General features: G+C 54.3%; 1 protein-coding gene across 1 annotated transcript; it reads right to left on the reverse strand.

The window, feature by feature from the left end:
* Positions 1-3,034: 3,034 nt before the first annotated feature.
* On the reverse strand, positions 3,035-16,796 carry LOC119179409 (uncharacterized). The gene is made up of 2 exons (XM_075868656.1): positions 16,597-16,796; positions 3,035-10,563 (listed from the first exon to the last, which is right to left on the reverse strand). The coding sequence occupies exons 1-2, from the start codon at positions 16,606-16,608 to the stop codon at positions 3,148-3,150; spliced, it is 7,428 nt and encodes a 2,475-aa protein (XP_075724771.1). The 5' UTR covers positions 16,609-16,796; the 3' UTR covers positions 3,035-3,147.
* Positions 16,797-17,678: the final 882 nt, after the last annotated feature.

Genomic DNA, 17,678 nt, shown 5'->3' on the forward strand with positions numbered 1-17,678 from the left:
GTCGTCCCCTGTGTCTGCATGTATGCTTCATCATCCTCACAATTCGCCCCGCCACGGTGGTCTAGTGACTAAGGTACTCAGGCGCTGACGCGGGATTGAATCCTGGCTGCGGCGGCTGCATTTTCGATGGAGGCGAAAATGCTGTAGAGCCGTGATTTGCTTAAAGCTGCGTACACGTTAAAAAACCCCAGGCGACCAAAATTTGCGGAGCCCTGCACTACGGCGTTTCTTATAATCATATGGTGGTCTTGGGGCGTGAAACCATATCAATCGATCTTCACAAATATCTTGCGCTTGTTTGCTTCCAATATGCCTACCCTTCGTCGAAGTCAAGTGTCAGCTTTCAACAACAAATGGAGCTCAGGTGGGTCTCCCGTGCTTCCACCGACGACATTCCATCTTAGTTTTCTTTTCTAACGATACTGTCATCCCCTTCTCCTCCGAAAGCTATCTATGAAATTTCGTTTTGCACCACCTCTACGATCGCAGGCATTGTAAACTCTTTTTGGACTTCACCTGTTTTTACGTTGTGACCGTGATCACACTGCCACGCTTACTCATCGTGTTTCATGACCACGCCGGACATGAATGAATCAATGTACAGTCGTCAGCAAGCTTAACATGACCGCTTGATAGCGTGTCCAGAAACAGTTTGATTGACACTAGTTCCACGTATCTGTGGGTTCTCTTGCCAAGTTGCTACCCATGCATGCCGACGTACCATCCAAGCTTACCAATGTAGTATCGCGGCCACAGCGCCCAGCGCTTAGCCACTCGCATCAGTCAAAGTAGTCCAGGTCACGCGTCGGAGCATTCGTGTTAAGCTTGCTGACGGCTGCAACGTTCTGGGAGAATTGCTCCCAGTTCGTTCAAGTAAACGCCATTTTGAAACTACCTGTTTTGAATTTCCGGCACGTAACCCCCCCCTTTGCGTAACCCCTTTTGAAGGTTATGCGAAGGTGCGCCATGAAAAGAATTTCCACTCTGGCTGACAGTTCCTCCCGCACTACCTTTCAAAACAGCACGGTAAACGTATTCGCTCGATGTGAAACCAATTGCTTAAATATTTCGCATACGTGTCCCTTTACGTCAGTGCCTTCACGAAGCATTATGAGTACGAAAAATTTTATTGAGATTATGTGAATGTGATTTAGTTACTAATCAAACACAAGTGTCTGAATGAGGAGCTGCTCCCTTGGCATACAAGCTTGGAAGGGGCACACCACGGTGAGAAGACCTATCCTGGATGCCTCGAAAATCATGTATCATAGTGAACACATGAACTAGGGCATCGTTTGGGATCGCTAGGAGCCTGTTAGGAGCCTTTGGGCATCGTTTGGAGCCTGTTTTCGTTATAGTTATCGAGATAGTGTGACATGGTATCGAAGAGCCCCCTTTAAAGATCGTCGCCCCCCCCCCCCGCGATGCGCTCGCGCGCTTGTCTCGCGATGACAACCTGTGGTATATCTTGTGCTCTAACCGTTAGTGAGAGAGACAGAATGAAGATCATTCACTGCAGCGCCCGCTTTCCGAAACGGGCGTATAGCTCACATGAAAAAGTTACAACTTTAGCAGTTACTCCTGTGTATGGATCTTTTTTTTACGGAGAGGAGGATTTCCTTCTTTCTAGGATGTTGCACGAGAGTACGTAAGCCAACGTCACAGCCTCGGCAGTGCATTTTTCGGGGCGGTCACGCGTGCTAACAACAGCCTAGAGAAGACTACGCGGGCGCCCAGAACGCCTTGAGTGAAAAGGTCTATACTTATGTGATTCTTATGAGAGAAAAGAAGATAAAAGTGAGCCCCGTAACTGTCTGCATCATAGTGCGACATACTTGTGCGTTCGTTTCGTGCGTCCTTCTTTGTGTTTGAGCAGCGCGCCTTTAGCGTCAACCTGTGACAGTCTTAGTTCACGCTAATCCTGTGTATGTTGTTTCCACGTGTCCTCTCTTATTGAGCAGAGCGTTGCTTGTTTGGAGCGGCTTGCCGTTCTTCGCGCCACGTTGCGATTTGTTCACATCGCGTTCATTCATTCACCCTTGTGGCGAGACGCATGCACAGCCAATGTTCAGCTACTTCTGAGAAGGTGCGTTTCACTTTTGTGCTTTACCGATTCCTGTGACAGAGCGATCAGCTACGTTTTTTTTTGTTTCATTTTGTTTCAGATTCTCAGCAATCCAATGATTGATGAAAGCGTAATGGGGAGAGTCCACACCTTCAGTGGCGCAACTATTGCTATGCGCCGCTATACCATCACGTGGTTGGTAAGATAGTGTCAGGGGCAGAGGTCACAGCTAGCACCGTTCCAGGCTCTGGACGGACGAATACGAGTATGGGACATTAATGACTTTCGCCTGAATATTCAAATTCCCAGTGCAAGCACTATCTTTTATGTAGCAAATGTCAGTCTCTCACTCTGTCAGCATGTTATGAACATTGAACTTCTTATTTTGGGATACCTTTCGAAGGAGCGAACCATAATTAATTCAAACTAGGTAGAACTTCCGGAATAGAGTTGCTTGGAGCAAGAAATAGCCTATGAAGAGGGCGAAAACCCATCAAGGTAGCAACCTAGTCTGTCAATCTTGCTTGTCAAAGCAGTGGCTCTAGCGACATTTGCTGTTGATAAATTTTTTTGTTTCTTCATGAGTAGGCAAGCTACCATTTCGCTTAGTAGCCATCACAAAAGTGAAACTCGTCTCCTTTAACACAACACATTATCGTACTTCGCGTTAAAGTACATCTGGGGCAGTTCCTGAAGAATGACAAACACGCATGGCGACAACATTTCTGCCTATGTATGAAATGTTTCTCTAAGAAATTTTTCAATACCCCTTAAATATTATATTTAACTCAACGTTTCTCTAACTAGACAATTTTCCAGAGCCGCCATCTCGATGATAATCTATCGCAATTAATATTTTCGATATCCCGAGCGCCATCACTCAATAAAAATGGCAGCGGAAGATGTCATTTGATATACAGGTTCTAACATTTTGAGAATGTACTATGTTTAGAAGGCGAAAAATTGGGGTCTCGGTTTCGGAAAAATTTATTGTCGGTCTGTACAACTTTATTTCTATTTCAACAACGTCATCTCGTAACAAATATATCAGTCTTCAAGAAGCAGCGCAAAAAAGGCACCGCTCACTTCTTCCTCTTGCGAAGAAGCTCAATGTACTTGGTCTCCCAACCGGGCTCCTCATCCAGGCCGTTGCCGTACGAGATGGTCTGACCCATACCAAGACCAGCAGCGAATAGCTTCTTGTAATTGAGATCAAGCGATAGCGGGTCGACGACGGCCGCAGCTGGAGTGGCGTGATGCACCACAGCCGCAGCTGGAGTGGCGTGATGCACCACAGCCGCAGCAGGGGCAGCGTGATGAACGGCAACAGTGGCCGGAGCCGCGTCATGGACCAGTGTGGGCTGCTCCTGGACTACGGTCACGGGCGCAGCCTGCTGGACTGCGGCTGCCGGAGCATGCTGAACGATGGTCTTGACGTGAGGAACAGAAGCAGGGGCTTGCAGGAAGGCGGGAGCTCCCAGGGTGTGTCCGAAGCCTAGGCCGGTTCCGAAAGTGGCCACTGGAGCCGACACGGCGGCCGTCTTGTATGCGACGACCTGAGGAGCGGCGGCGGCAACATGTTGTACTACAGCCGGCGCCGGGGCGTGGGCTACGGCGACGGCTGGCGCTGCTGGAGCGAATGCCGGAGCAGCGGTGATGATGTTCTTCACGTGATGGACGGCTGGAGTGGCATGGTGAAACAAGGCGGCGCCAGTAGAGGGAGCAGCGAAAGTGTGTCCGAACCCGAGACCAGCTCCGAACATGGTCAACGGTGCCGTGAGGGCGGCTTGGCGGTAGGCAACTACACTGGGCGCTGCCTGTACGAAGGGAGTCTGCTGAACAAATGTCGCTGGAGCTTCAGCGTGCGACTGCTGGACCACTGGAGCTTGGTGAACGACTGCAGCAGGTGCGGCAGCCGGAGCGGAGATGATGTGCTTGATGTGAGGTACCGCGGGAGCGGCGAGTGTGTGCCCCAAACCGATACCCGCTCCGTAGGTGGCGAGCGGAGCGCCAAGGGCGGCAGTGCGGTAGGCGACTAGGTTAGCTGCCGGAGCGGCGTGGACTAGGGTGGGCGCCGCTGCGAATGCTCGAGCAGTAGCAGCGACTGCCGGCGCTGACACAAACTGTTTCACGTGGTGGACGACGGGAGCGGCCTGCACAACAGCTGGAGCAGGAGCATGTGCTACGGAAATGGCTGGAGCTTGAGCTACTGCCGGCGCAGCGTACACGGAAGGAGCGGGAGCGGATACGATGTGCTCAACCTGAGGCACGGGAGCTGTGACGGTGGAGGCGTGGTGGACTACAGCTGCGGCAGAATCGGCTCTGTTCCCGAATCCGAGACCTGCACCGAAGGTAGCTAGTGGAGCGGACAAGGCGGCCGTACGGTACGCTACAGCGGGAGCCGCCGACTGGACCACAGCTGGAGTGGCTTGGTGGACGACAGCTGGGGCCGCGGCAACAGTTAACTGGGGCGCAGAGAATACAGGTGCCTGTCGAACGACAGTGGCAGCTGGTGCCGGAGCCGACAAGAACTGTTTTACATGCAAGGAAGCAGGTGATGCTGCAAAGGCAGGCGCTGCCAGAGTGTGGCCAAAGCCGAGACCCGCACCGAATGTTGCCAAAGGTGCTGCCAAAGCCGCGGTACGGTACGAGACGGCGGGAGCGGCGTGGTGGACAACAGCCGGAGCGGGAGCGGCTACAGTGACTTGTGGCACACTGAATACAGGTGCAGCGGGAGCATGGTGTACAACTGCACGTGCAGGAGCTGCTACAATTTGCCTAACGAGTGGAGCCTGCTGGACGACAGCCGTGGCCGGTGCAGGAGCACTCACGAATTCTTTAACATGAACAGGACCCTGTGTGAGGAGGGGCGCTGCCGATGCAGCTAGGGTGTGACCAAGACCGAGTCCAGCACCGAATGTCGCCATCGGAGCGGCAAGAGCTGCAGCACGGTAAGTAAGCGTAGGAGCTGCGTGGTGCACTAGCGTAGCCGCAGGTGCAGGAGCAGCGAAAGTTACCTGTGAGGCAGTCACTGCTGGAGCAGCGTGGTGAGCTATCGCTGGCGCGGGGGTAGGCACGAACTGCTTGACATGTACAGACGCAGGGGCTGCAAACGCTGGATCAGCGAGGGTGTGGCCGAAACCGAGACCCACTCCAAACGTCGCTACAGGAGCGGCAAGGGCCGCAGTGCGATAAGCGACGGCGGGGGCGGCGTGATGGACAACTGCTGGTGCTGGCGCGGTGACAGTTACGCGCGGGGCAGTGAATACAGGCGCGGCAGGGGCTGCAAATGCAGATGCAGCATGGTGAACGACCGCTGGAGCGGGAGCAGCCACGACCTGTCTAACCTGCACGGGCGCTGGGGCTGCGAACGCTGGAGCAGCGAGGGTGTGGCCGAAGCCGAGACCTGCGCCAAACATGGCTACTGGAGCAGCAAGAGCCGCAGTACGATAAGCGACGGCGGGGGCGGCGTGATGTACAACTGCTGGTGCTGGCGCGGTGACAGTTACGCGCGGGGCAGTGAATACAGGCGCAGCAGGGGCTGCAAATGTAGGTGCAGCATGGTGAACGACCGCTGGAGCGGGAGCAGCCACGACCTGTCTAACCTGCACGGGTGCTGGGGCTGCAAACGCTGGAGCAGCGAGGGTGTGGCCGAAGCCGAGACCTGCGCCAAACATGGCTACTGGAGCAGCAAGAGCCGCAGTACGATAAGCGACGGCGGGGGCGGCGTGATGGACAACTGCTGGTGCTGGCGCGGTGACAGTTACGCGCGGGGCAGTGAATACAGGCGCGGCAGGGGCTGCAAATGTAGGTGCAGCATGGTGAACGACCGCTGGAGCGGGAGCAGCCACGACCTGTCTAACCTGCACGGGTGCTGGGGCTGCGAACGCCGGAGCAGCGAGGGTGTGGCCGAAGCCGAGACCTGCGCCAAACATGGCTACTGGAGCGGCAAGAGCCGCAGTACGATAAGCGACGGCGGGGGCGGCGTGATGGACAACTGCTGGTGCTGGCGCGGTGACAGTTACGCGCGGGGCAGTGAATACAGGCGCGGCAGGGGCTGCAAATTTGGGTGCAGCATGGTGAACGACCGATGGAGCGGGAGCAGCCACGACCTGTCTAACCTGCACGGGTGCTGGGGCTGCGAACGCCGGAGCAGCGAGGGTGTGGCCGAAGCCGAGACCTGCTCCAAACATGGCTACTGGAGCAGCAAGAGCCGCAGTACGATAAGCGACGGCGGGGGCGGCGTGATGGACAACTGCTGGTGCTGGCGCGGTGACAGTTACGCGCGGGGCAGTGAATACAGGCGCGGCAGGGGCTGCAAATGTAGGTGCAGCATGGGGAACGACCGCTGGAGCGGGAGCAGCCACGACCTGTCTAACCTGCACGGGTGCTGGGGCTGCGAACGCCGGAGCAGCGAGGGTGTGGCCGAAGCCAAGACCTGCGCCAAACATGGCTACTGGAGCGGCAAGAGCCGCAGTACGATAAGCGACGGCGGGGGCGGCGTGATGGACAACTGCTGGTGCTGGCGCGGTGACAGTTACGCGCGGGGCAGTGAATACAGGCGCGGCAGGGGCTGCAAATGTAGGTGCAGCATGGTGAACGACCGCTGGAGCGGGAGCAGCCACGACCTGTCTAACCTGCACGGGTGCTGGGGCTGCGAACGCCGGAGCAGCGAGGGTGTGGCCGAAGCCGAGACCTGCGCCAAACATGGCTACTGGAGCGGCAAGAGCCGCAGTACGATAAGCGACGGCGGGGGCGGCGTGATGGACAACTGCTGGTGCTGGCGCGGTGACAGTTACGCGCGGGGCAGTGAATACAGGCGCGGCAGGGGCTGCAAATGCAGGTGCAGCATGGTGAACGACCGATGGAGCGGGAGCAGACACGACCTGTCTAACCTGCACGGGTGCTGGGGCTGCGAACGCTGGAGCAGCGAGGGTGTGGCCGAAGCCGAGACCTGCTCCAAACATGGCTACTGGAGCAGCAAGAGCCGCAGTACGATAAGCGACGGCGGGGGCGGCGTGATGGACGACTGCTGGTGCCGGCGCGGTGACAGTTACGCGCGGGGCAGTGAATACAGGCGCGGCAGGGGCTGCAAATGTGGGTGTAGCATGGTGAACGACCGCTGGAGCGGGAGCAGACACGACCTGTCTAACCTGCACGGGTGCTGGGGCTGCGAACGCTGGATCAGCGAGGGTGTGGCCGAAGCCGAGACCTGCTCCGAATGTCGCAACAGGAGCAGCCAGTGCAGCAGTACGGTAAGCAACGGCGGGGGCAGCGTGATGGACTACAGTGGGGGCTGGTTGGGCGACTGTAACACGAGGAGCGGTAAAGACAGGTGCAGCTGGTGCCGCTACTGTGAAACGAGGAGCACTGTATGCGGGAGTAGCATGGTGAACGACTGTTGGCGCAGGGGCTGACACGAACTGCTTAACATGCACGGGCGCTGGGGCTACGAAGGCTGGTGCAGCGAGGGTGTGGCCGGAGCCGAGACGCGCTCCGAGCGTCGGTACTGGAGTGGCAAGTGCAGCTGTACGGTACGCAACAGCTGGGGCTGCGTGATGAACCACAGTGGGGGCTGGTGCAGCGACTGTAACACGTGGAGCGGCAAATACAGGCGCAGCCGGTGCCGCTACTGTAAAACGAGGAGCAGTGTATGCGGGAGTGGCATGGTGAACAACCGCTGGAGCGGGAGCAGACACGAAATGCCTAACATTCACTTGCGCGGGCGCTCTCAACGCTGGAGCTGCAAGAGTGTGACCGAAGCCGAGACCCGCTCCGAAGGTCGCTACAGGAGCGGTATGTGCAGCAGTACGGTAAGCAACAGCGGGGGCAGCGTGATGGACCACAGTGGGGACTGGCGCGGCGACTGGAACACGCGCAGTGGCATAAACAGGCGCAGCCGGTGCCGCTACTGTGAAACGAGGAGCTGCGTATGCGGGAGTGGCATGATGAACAACTGTTGGCGCAGGGGCTGACACGAACTGCTTAACATGCACGGGCGCTGGGGCTGCGAACGCTGGAGCAGCGAGGGTGTGGCCGAAACCGAGACCCGCTCCAAACATGGCTACTGGAGCGGCAAGTGCCGCAGTACGGTAGGCGACGGCGGGAGCAGCGTGATGGAGAACTGCTGGCGCTGGTGCGGTGACCGTTACACGCGGGGCTGCAAATACAGGTGCGGCTGGGGCTGCGAATCTAGGTGCAGCATGGTGAACAACCGCTGGCACGGGAGCAGATACGAACTGCCTAACATGCACGGGCGCGGGGGCTGTGAACGCCGGAGCAGCTAGGGTGTGGCCGAAGCCGAGACCAGCTCCAAAGGTCGCCACGGGAGCGGCGAGCGCAGCACTGCGGTAAGCAACAGCAGGAGCGGAATGATGGACCACCGCCGAGGTGGGAGCGGTGACTCTAACTCTCGGAACGGCAAATACAGGTGCAGCTGGTGCCGCTACTGTGAACCGAGGAGCAGTGTACGCGGGAGCTGCGTGGTGAACAACTGTTGGTGCGGGAGCAGAGACGAATTGCTTAACATGCACGGGTGCTGTAGCGGGGAGCGCTGGAGCGGCGAGAGTGTGGCCGAAGCCGAGACCAGCTCCGAAGGTCGCTACAGGAGCAGCGAGGGCAGCACTGCGGTAGGCAACAGTGGGAGCTGCGTGGTGGATAACAGCCGGTGCTGGGGCAGCTACTGCAACGCGTGGTGGAGTGAACACTGGCGCAGCTTGTTGAAGAACAGTGGGTGCTGGAGCAGCTACCGAATATCTAGGAGTGGCGAACGCAGAGGCTGCGTGATGGACAACAGTTTGATGTTGGGCCGACAGGAACTGCCTAACATGCACGGGTGCCGGAGCGGCCAGAGCAGGAGCAGCAAGTGTGTGACCGAATCCGAGGCCAGCTCCGAATGTTGCCAGAGGAGCGGCAACAGCGGCGGAGCGGTAAGCGACAGCAGGTGCGGCGTGCTGCAATACAGTGGGAGCGGGAAGGGCAAGTGGACGGAAAGCTGGCGGGGTGGGAGCCGCAACACTAAGAGCTGGCGCGGCGTGATGAACGACTGCAGGAGCGGCGAGTGTGTGACCGAAACCTAGACCAGCTCCAAATGTGGCCACTGGGGCTGCTACCGCTGCGGTGCGATAGGAGAGCGCTGGTGCAGCGTGCTGAACTACGGTCGCAGTGGGTGCGGGAGCGGACACGAACTGCTTATAGTGAACAGGCGCTTGCGCAGTCACGGTTACGCGAGGAGCCGCAAATGCTGGAAGAGCCGGCTGGACTAGTGTGGGCGCTGGTGCGGCGACTGTTACTCTAGGAGCAAACGCAGGTGCCGCTGGTGCAGCCACTGCCAAATGCCGCACGCTAACGGCTGGTGCTTGCTGTACGAAAGTTGTGGCTGCTGGAGCCACTGGAGCAGACACGAGCTGCTTGACATGCACTTGCGCCGGAGCTGCGGCGATAGTGTGACCGAAACCGAGACCCGCTCCGAAAGTAGCTACAGGAGCAGCTGCGGCAGCAGTGCGGTAGGAAACTGCTGGACCTGGGACAGTCACCTGACGGAATCCGAAGGCCGGATGTTGAGCTGCCGCAACGGTCACACGAGGAGCACTAAAGACAGGTGCGGCGTGTTGGACGACAGCTGGAGCAGGGGCTTGGACGATATGCTTGATGTGCACGGGCGCTTGCTGAAGCAAAGCCCGAGTCGGTGCCTGCACGGCGAACTGTCTCGCGAGCGGGACTGATTGAACGAAGGCTGCGGGAGCCGGAGCGGAGAATACTTGTTTTACGTGCACCGGAGGCTGGTGCACAACAGCAGGAGCCGGCACAGCTACTTGTCGAAGGACGGGAGTTTGTTGGACGAACGTTGTCGTTGGTGCGGCGACGGCGACCTGTCTCACAACAGGTGCCTGTTGCACAAATGTGGGCGCAGGCGCCGATACGATGTGCTTGACGTGTACGGGCGCCTGCTGGACAACCGCTGCAGGGGCAGGAGCAGCAGCTACGTACTGTCTGAATGGCTGTTGCGCCGTGGTGGCGGGAACAATGTGCTTCACGTGGACGCCTCCTCCTGGTGCCGGTCCGATCAAGGTCTGACCCACGGCCGGGAATGGAGCCTGCGCTGCGTAGGACACCGGCTGCACTACGTTGACTCTTACGGGAGCCTGCTGGACGAAAGCCCGTCGCACCTGAGTCACAGCCGGTGCATGGCTGAGGAAAGTGGCCGCCGGTGCGGCGCCGCCCAAGAGGCCGCGGAAGGCGACCTGTGCCGGCTGCTGGTAAGTGACAGTTGCAGCCGGGGCAGTGGCTACAGACACGGCAGGTCTCGCTACTGTGACAGGGCGCGCTGCTTGTTGCACCAACTGGGCAGCGCGGGCAGGCCTGTATGCCAGGTTCGCCGGGTAGGCTGTTCCGACGGCTACTCCGGTGGGGGCGGCAGGCTGGAGGATGGCGGCGCCACCACCGTGCAGAAAGCCCGCGAAGACATTGTTGGCCAGGCCCAAGATGACGGCGATGCACTGCGTAGAGTCAAAGTGGACGATTGGGGCAGTTGGTGATTCATGATAGATGTCGAAAACAGGGACGAGAAGCAGACAAGGCCAAGCGCAGACTATCAGCTGAAAGATTATTTATCCCGCACTACATAAATTTTGATGAACAGAAAAAGAAACGTTGGCGTTTTAACAAACTAGAAAATTCGTACACCCGAAGAAGGATGAGGCAGACTAGCAGATTCATATGCCAGATACTGAAGCTCTATATCCAGGAGAGCAATCAATAGTTTGCTCACGCAGTTGTCAGGTTTCCGCGCTATTTTATCTGCTTCAATGATCATCAGGGTATGATCGTCGTTTGACCTGGTTAGAATCGTGCTTATGCAGTACAGCTCTATTCTGTAACTGCATATGACATCTACACCTGCTGACATGCTCAGCCAAGAAACCTTCGTAGACTTTGCGTACATTATGTGCGTGCTCACGCAGCTGCTTATTGAGGCACTTCCCAGCCTGCCCGATGTACCAAGCTACAACATGGTGGCGGAGTCCTGTATACTACATGCATGTCACGTCAGACAAACTGCGACTTGTGCTCGGCATTGCAAGAACGTTAGGGCTTATTGCTTGCACATGTCATTTTGGCAAGTTGGGAAAGCTTGTTTACAAGGTGCGGAATAAAAAGAACTTGCACACACATGTTTTGGCCGACCATGCGATGGGCGACCCTTTTTATGCAGTGCGTCATATAACTTCATTTGATAGTCTACGCTTGTCCTTGTTTGATTCTCGTCCCTGTTTTCTACCGCGCAGTATACATTGACTGCGTAGAGGATTGCACCGCTAGCATTCCTTGCAAGGGTCCACAACAACGAAAAAACAAACTGTGATAGCACCTGCAGTCACCGTTCGTTTAGATTAGGAACCTTCTGGTTTAGATTTAGAGACCAATCAGTCGTACAAGCAATATTTTTTCGTGTAGCGCGAGGATGTGGGCTGAAATTCAATGGTGCGCAGATTTTGCATGTTCAATGCACTGAAGTAGTATTTCAATGTGCACATGCAGCCGTCCATGAAGATGGTCACCAAACCGTTGTCACCCAACTTTCGCTTGTGACTTTATGCTCCCATTCAATACTTCAGAGTTTAGAGCCACTGAGTCACTGATACGAATCATTACATCATAAGAGAACATGCGGAAGTGGTTAACAAGAACCGCAGCCTATTGAGCAGGTATTGAAAGGACGTTCTTGGCAGTCTTTATAATTCTGCTATATCAAAGTTTACTATTCTGAAGTAGGGGGAAAATAAGAACGCAGCTTTTCAGAAAATGATCTTCATATTCTTAAAAACATATATGAATATATGAAACTGTAAATAAACACTCTGCCCAACAAAGGCTCCGGAATGGCGTATAGAAACAGCTATATTTTGGAATGATCCCTGATGCATTAGATTTCATGAGCATGTGATAAATATATTGTACAGTACAAAGCATCTACCGAATGCGTCACCAGGCGATGTCACGTTTTTACATTCATTAACGTATCAATAGAGCTGCTTGTGCGACCAGTTCTTGCATGGTTGTGCTACTGGACCGGGTGCAAGAACTAATGAAAATGCAGAGAGTGGATGTGACGAGGTCGTCGTCGGGTTGCTTTAATTGTTTCTCAATTGGTTGTCCCTCTTCTCCTTTTCACAGCTATTTTCCCACAAACTTCACCACTCAGCTGTGGCTATGTCATCTACGACCAAGATGGAGCCACCTATCGAAGTGCACGAGGCATATTACCCTGCTGATACAGCGTTTCTCTGATTTCGCGAGGTAGTCAACTGACAGGTGATTGCCACTCATGCACCATATCGAAGGCACGCATGAAGGTATTACTGGATCTTGTCCTAACAGCAATTCTACATTCATTACTCTCTGACTTAACAGTTATCTAATCAGTAACGTGACTGATTAACTGATTGTTATACAATATTCGGAAGCTATTCCTCGAATACTTCTCTGCCTTCGGTCTACATGGAAATAGCTGTCCCAGCTCTCAACCAATTTTGGCCAATTTATCCAAGAAAGTCGGAGCTCATGCGCCCGAGGCAGTATTGAATGTTAGCATGATCATTACGTCATCAAAGCATAAGCACTACTTCTTGGGCAAGTTGGTGCTTACTGATAATCATAATGTCGCACGAACAGCCAAAGCAGACACACAGAACCAGACAACACAGGCGTTACAAACATGTAAAATCGGTGACATACCAGCTGTCCCAGCTATCTTTAGCCGAGGGAGATTACAAATCGGTGACATACCAGCTGTCCCAGCTATCTTTAGCCGAGGGAGATCAGTTGCATGTTGCTGACTGCTACCTTGAGCACTACAGCCAGCGTTTTTTTTTTTGCAGTTAACTAATTTGTTAATTAGAGCAATCTTACTAACTCGATGAATGTTGACTTTAAGCAAAAAATCAGACTCGCAAAGTCTGAGAGCATCTTTAGGCTCACCTATCACATTATTTGTGATGAAGAATGTCTCACGCATGCACTTTTTTTTTTCAACCTCCAAAGAAAGCCTGAGAAATTCAAAAGATCACGTGACTCGCGCGTAGGTGCAACACGAACGTGCTGCTTTCATCCGTACTTTGAACGAATGAAATCAGCTGTAGCCACGACTCGTCGGATCCGTTGCAGCGGCAGGCGTATAAGTCGGCGGTGGCTGGCTACAAAGGGCACCGTTGCGCGCGCCCACTGACTGGCAACAGTCAAAGAAACCGCCCCCAACTTAACGGCCTACCACTCTGAAGGATCCGGTTAGACCTTGAGTAGTGCCATCCCGTGGCGGTCGTGGTGACTGTGCAGCCCACGATGCTCGATACCAACAATAGCCGTGTACTTTGGGTTTTCGACATGGTCATTAGTGTTTATGGCATCATTTGTAGAGAGAACACCGAACTATTTCGAGTAGACTTTGAGAATTCATTGTCAATTGCAGGCCACGTGCTGCGCCAAAATGTTTGGCTCATATGTTCTCGGGAGCTTCGACTATCAATAGGTATTGTTTTCTTACCGTTCTGAAAAAGTGTTGCAGGGCCGCTTTTAAGTCGGCAAAAAATTCTCTTTTTTTTTGTCGGTACCACGTTTTGTCGGTACCAATTAAGCGTCCGATGTTCTACTCAATGAGCTGAGACAGGAGGTGCTTCCTCGTCAGGATTGTTGCGTACGCCTGCACACGTATGAATCCCTGACAGCGTCAGACAGGGTGACTCGTATGCTAGGTGGCGAGTGTGGGACACTCTTTTTCCGCATGCTTAAAGCTCTGAGAGCTTCAACCATGGCCGCTCGTATCTGGAGTGATGAGTGTAGAACACTCTTTTTGGGCAAGGCTGTCACGTGGCTCGTGGTCTTTGCGCGAAGGCGGCAGCTCAGCCATAAAGTTATGCCTGGTCATTCAAGACATCAATACATCTGGGGCGAGGACCACGCTATGAATTATGAAGAGCTGGGAAGTCATATGACGCCACTAAACTACCCCGCGTTCAAAGGCCGCAGAGTGGCTTTCTTTTAACGCGATAGCGCTAAAGAGCTCGTGTCGCAGAAAACCCGCCACCGGCGTCTGCCCCGTTGGTTGTTAGCGAAAAATCGTCTGTGCGTCTGTGACCGAAAAATCAAGTTACCGAGATAGCCGCGGGAGGCCGCTACTTGTCCGCGCGTGCACGCGTGATTACACTGAAAAAAGCAGCGCATTCGAAGAATAAAGAAGTGCTCGAAGTCATGAGGCGCCGTAGTTTCTTTGTCCTGCCACCCTCCCTGCATAGCTTCCAGCGCTTTCGTCAGGACGAGAGAAGAGATAATGCGATTGCAGCATGCGACAAACTTTTGTGACTTCAATCGCACTGGACGGACTCTTAAAATTATTGCGGCGTTGAATTCGTGAGGCAATAAGCTCTTCTAGTGCATTCATTCCATGGTTACTTGAAAAAGTGCTTCAGGGCCCCTAAACGCATTTTGTTCGACAGGTGTCACGAAGAAAACGAGCCCATTCGGCGATCATAGCGCGCGCTGGTCCAATCTACTGTGTGCGTGTTTGTGTGCGTGTGTGTATTTAACACAACATTTTTATAAGTATGTACTTGGCGGTTGAAGCGCGCACTAGGGGCCGGATTTCCATTATCGCGTTCAACTCTTAAAGGCGAAGCTTAAAATTCCCCCAATTTTTTCGCCTCCCTGCCTGGAAGCGCTATTATTTTCCACTTCTAAAAAAATGGCTCTACAACCTACAGGTTCACGCTCAGAAAGCGGCTTTGTGCTGCATCTGGCCTTGAAGCTCAGCCAAGGTCGGGTTATTAATCTTGATCCTCTCAAGTGCATCACCATCGAAACGGGCATGCCACGTGTCGGTTTGTCTTCTCCTGCTCAACCCCTTCCTGTCCTACGGCCGGGAATTGGCGTGGCCTGTCATGCTCGAGGACTTCGTGAATTCTTGTGCGAACATGAATGTACATGCGCTAGCGCATGCACTTGCGGCGTAGTAAAAGAAAAAGTTCGCTTGTGCAGACGTTGTCCTCAGCGATACTCCTGTTCATGAACACTATAGCCATTCGTATCTCAACGCGCAATCGCAAAGTGGTCAAGTATGAATCGCCCTATATTGGTGAGATCTAGTTTCCAGCTCTATGAGCACTGTGTCTTGTTTTGTATTTGCCCTGTCTTAGTGGCCCTCACCCGCTTACAGCTTCTGCAGAACAATGAAGAGAGCAGCCATGCTTTCGTAGAACACATCGCAGACCCGCCGTGGTGGTCTAGTGCGCTAAGGTACTCGGCTGCTGACCCGCAGGTCGCGGGATCGAATCCCGGGCTGTGGTGGCTGCCTTTTCGATGGAGGTGAAAGTGCTGTATACGCCCGTGTGCTGCGATTTGGGTGCACGTTAAAGCACCCCAGGTGGTCGAAATTTCCGGACCGCTCCACTACGGCGTCTCTCGTAATCATATCGTGGTTTTTGCACGTTAAACCCCACATATCATCATTAGAATACATCGCAAACCACGTATTCTTAGTCAAACACGAATAGTTAGGAAGTACGATATGTATTAGCTGATATTCAGTGCGCTGTTACCACGTCGTAGCGTTACTGCGTTGTCACGTCAAAGAACGAAACGCATATTTCCGGGAACATGCTACGCAAAAATGATATTTTGAGAAACCTTCCAATGCCTGGCTCATCGATCAAAATTATGTTATCGTGCGGCTTGAAGGTGTGGATGACCTGTAGGGAAGTTTTGGGTCCAGAGTGGGCAAAGCGGCGTTTGCCTACCATTAATCGCTCAATATGGAACTGCTAATAATAGGGCAAAAGCGTTGACGTCGAAGACGACATCTCAATCACATTTGTCGCTCAGCTGCAGTCTCGGCGAATAAGCGTATCTTCAATAAGCGAATGGAAAGATGATAAAAAAAATTGAAGATTTCTGGCATGAAGGTTAAACAAGGAACGTCGTTTAGTAGGGTCTACACTGCACCGCTAGACTTCGCCTATGAAGAAAGTGCTCACCTTTGTCTGAATACCTGTATGACGTATATCATCTGTTTTTTGACGTATTACAATGAATTGTTGGGTTTTACTTCCTGAAACATCGCTGTGATTACGAGACACGCCGTAAAGGAGGTCTTCGACGTTTTCGGCCACATGAGATTCTTGACGTGCACCTCGCATTTTGTTTCCACCGAAATGCTGTCTCCGCGGCTGGGATTCGATCCCGCGACCTTTGCTTCAGCGGCCGAGCATTATACTGTACCACTGAGGCGGCTTCCCGACTACTCTAAAACTCCCGTGGAACCTCGCGCGGACCGTGCTCGCACGTCATGGAAGACCACGTGGTCGCCGGTGTGGCAGAAGTCGACGCCGCAGAGTAATCCATCGGGAAGCCAGAGGCGTCGAATCGTTACGCGCACCGTCCAGCAAGGGGTGACGTGTGGACGATTTCCCAGAGCACAATCGCACTCGAGTGCAAGCGCCGCTAGAGCAATTGCTGCGTCGGGGTGTGTCCCCGGTACTCACGAGGGCCTGCATCCTGAAGTGTGGTGGCTGGCTTTTCCCCCCTTGTCCCAACCGTTGTGGCACTTTTCAAGAAGATGGCCTCTGATCCCTGGGGCCCCGTTCACTTTTATATACCGCCCTGAAGATCAGTCCAAACGATCGCTACTCCTCTCTGCGTACCACCTCGCCCGCAGAGCGACCGAATGAAAGGAAGCCTCCCGGTAACGACGGTCTCTTCTTCTATCGTGCCCCCCGCCCCCCTTTCTGGCACAACACAGAAGAGAAACCCCGTGCCTGCCCTCCTCTCCTTCCTCCGTATCCCCTCCTTCGACCCCACACGAACTACGATGTCTCGGAAAACGATCACCTCGACGATGAAGAGTTTTTTGTCGCATCGTCCCAAACATCGCGAGGCGTCTCCGGCGTGAGTCCCCCCCCCCCTTCCCATGTCCGATGCCGCCGCCGGATAATCCGATGAGCGCAGAGGTGTACGGGGTAAAGATAAGCCCTGGTTCGGGGGGGGGGGGGGGGGAGAGATATGCGCCGTTCGACTCTCAAGGAGTCGCGAGCGGGAGAGGCTGAGAGAAGGGCGGGAGGTGGAAGAGCCGCCACACCACCCGCGCGCGCTCCGTCGAAACTTAATTCGGCAATTCGAAAACCTTCTAGCAGGGTCCCCTCCTTGCAAGAGGGTGCAGCGAGACTATCGTCCTCGCCCTAAACGGTGCGCTATGCTCTGGGAGACGACTGTATTCGTCGTCGGAATTCGAATTCGGTTCAGATGGGCGAAAGAGGGTAGAGTAAGGGAGATATGTACACGAGAAGGGAAAAGCAGACTTTCGCTTTCATTTTTTTTTGATCAGGAATAAAGTATACAACGGAACGTAGTTCTCGCCCAGAAGAAGGAATTTCGAAGATCCTACTTGTTCCGCGGAGTGAGGTATCACCCGAAGCCAAGGAGGGCAGGAAAGTTGTAAAGGCGCGTAAGCTGGCAGACAATCCCGACACAGCAACGACGACCTTGGACTTAAAGCGGAATCCAGGTTAAAACAACGGCGGGGAGACGTCTTCACACACTGCCGCCGACGACACCGTCCCGTAAGATT

Source organism: Rhipicephalus microplus, chromosome 7, assembly GCF_043290135.1.
Source record: "Rhipicephalus microplus isolate Deutch F79 chromosome 7, USDA_Rmic, whole genome shotgun sequence".
NCBI lineage: Eukaryota > Metazoa > Arthropoda > Arachnida > Ixodida > Ixodidae > Rhipicephalus > Rhipicephalus microplus.